This window comes from Pinus tabuliformis, chromosome 2_2 (genome assembly GCF_031772625.1).
Source record: "Pinus tabuliformis cultivar Carrire ecotype Pingquan chromosome 2_2, CPIR1, whole genome shotgun sequence".
Lineage (NCBI taxonomy): Eukaryota > Viridiplantae > Streptophyta > Pinopsida > Pinales > Pinaceae > Pinus > Pinus tabuliformis.
Genome location: NC_142300.1, coordinates 561,883,167 through 561,885,348, shown reverse-complemented (window position 1 = coordinate 561,885,348; position 2,182 = coordinate 561,883,167). Strand labels below are relative to the sequence as shown.

The following is a 2,182-nucleotide window of genomic DNA, read 5'->3' as shown; positions in this document are numbered from 1 at the left end:
TCTATTCAAAACAATTACATCTAATTGGCGTAGGCTGTCATTATTTTATTCTATCTTTTATTATTCTCTGCCCTCTTTTTACATAAAAGAAGAAAGCATAACAAATAAATAATCGACGTCTGCCCTCTTTTTACATAAAAGAAGAAAGCATAACAAATAAACAATCGACACCTGTTGAAGATGCGACAGAACCGTTGACGAAAACATCTTAGGATGGCCGATTGCGGATTCCCAGAATATTCCGGGAATCCGCAATCCACATAAAGATGCCCCACTTCATGCTTTTCATTCCGATGGAATTGGAGCGGGGAAAGTGGGATTGGGTCCCAACTGTGGGCGGCTTATACAAACAAGCGGAGGCCACTTTCCGCTTTCCAATGTCATATTCCTTCGCCATTATTTCCAAATTCAAATCTGCTCATCTGCCAGAACAATACCGTGGATCAATTAAGTCCATGGGTGCCACCCATGTGGGGACGTACGGGGAAAGGGCGAAAAAGTGACAAAGCTGGGTAAATTTTATTGTATAAATCAAGGGCCTCAGGTCTCCTCGGTTTACACCGCTCGCTACCAAAGCCCCCCCACAGAGCAAAATGGAGGCAAGAAGCAAATCTAGCAGTTCCCCTGTGTTACCCCTCTCCTTCGCTCTTCACAGATCCCATTCTCCCGCGCGCCATTTTAATTCGCCTTCGTCTTCGTCCGCTTTCAACTTTGCTGTCCCCAGAACTTTGTCGCCTACCCGTGCAAGCTTTAGCGGCGCCTCCTCTTATTCATCTTCTGCTTCCACCGCCGCTTCCTCCTCTATCAATTTGGGCCTTGACAGAACCACGTCGCAGGTTCGAGCAGCACGCCTTCCCATTTCACCGAAAGGCAGTGCCGCCATGAAGTCCATCCCCTGTGCTCCGCCTCGGAAGACATGTATGTGTTCACCGACGAATCATCCCGGTTCGTTCCGTTGCAGTCTTCATAGAAATAGTAACAATTCCTCTTCTTCTACTATGCAATCTCACTTAAATGCGAGGAGGTCTGCCATGACGAATTCGGTGGTAAGAATCGGCGGTGTGGAAGGAGAATGGGTGAGAAGAGCTCTCACTGCTCTCATACGCCCATCAAGCCACCACATGCGAAGGAGATCGTCTTTTCAGCGACGGCCCAGCAGGCTCTGCCATATGACCACGGCCCAAGATGTCTCTTGAAGTTCGCATCGGGCCGTCTCCGTTTCCAGCTTCAGTTTTGGCCCCTTCCGCCCATCGTTCTCTAATGGTGAACAAATACTAAAAGAAAGATCGGTTTGTATAGATGCAGAGCAGCACGAAGTTTTATTTTTAGCCAAGGACTTTACGAGGTCGTATCTGCACGCGATTCAGTAAAAGAAGAAAGAAAAGCTGTGCATAAAAACCCTGATTGTAAAATGTACATATATATGATGATTGAATTAGAGTTGCTCTTTTTCTATTTCGGTGGCCGTCAATGTTTTCCTGTCAATTGATTGGGATCATCGATCACTGAGTTGGGGGCATTTTCATTTTATTTTAAAACACAAACATCCATCCCTCTATTTTAGCACGAAAATAACGCCGATGATGTTATGGGTGCCTAACGGGCGACTAACCATAATCACAAACATCGTATGTGTGCATTTTTGTCACAAGAGTGTTCGTCATTCATTGAGGGTGAAGTTGGAGGTCACCTTTAAGTTTTTGAGCGACGCGTTTTGACGCATCATTTAGTTTCACCGACGCAATTTCTCAGCTTTTCTGGTGTGGTTCCGTTTGTCATCGTTCCTAACTGTCGTATTCTGTTTCCCCTGACGGGAATCTATGGACGCCGTTCAAGAATATACGATACACAGGTTTTTCGTTTCAGTTTTATTTTATTTATTTATTTTTAACGCTGGGTTTGTGCGTTGCAGGAGGGGAGTGGTTGTTCGTGTGAAATGAAGGCGTTCGGTTGTCAGGTATCAGCTAAAGTTGTAGTGGGTGGAAAATCTTTCTCGGAAATTCGCTACGGGTGGTTTTTTCTAATCGTCAATTCTATCCATTTTACTTCTGATTTGATATTTGATTGGACTTGACTGACTTCTGACCCTGGACACCTGATCAGGTTCACGGGGAGGAGGTATAACCTATCTTGTTTTTTTGAAAATAAGAAACCAGCGAATTTGGAGCCTACGTTGGACACC

The 2,182-nt window shown here is 45.1% G+C and overlaps 1 protein-coding gene across 1 annotated transcript; it reads left to right on the top strand.

Annotated features, from left to right (window-relative positions):
- Window positions 1–479: 479 nt before the first annotated feature.
- LOC149193883 (uncharacterized) lies at window positions 480–1,455 on the top strand. The gene has a single exon (XM_089407016.1). It carries the CDS (start codon window positions 594–596, stop codon window positions 1,194–1,196), a length of 603 nt encoding a protein of 200 aa, XP_089263142.1. The 5' UTR covers window positions 480–593; the 3' UTR covers window positions 1,197–1,455.
- The last annotated feature ends 727 nt before the right edge of the window (window positions 1,456–2,182 follow it).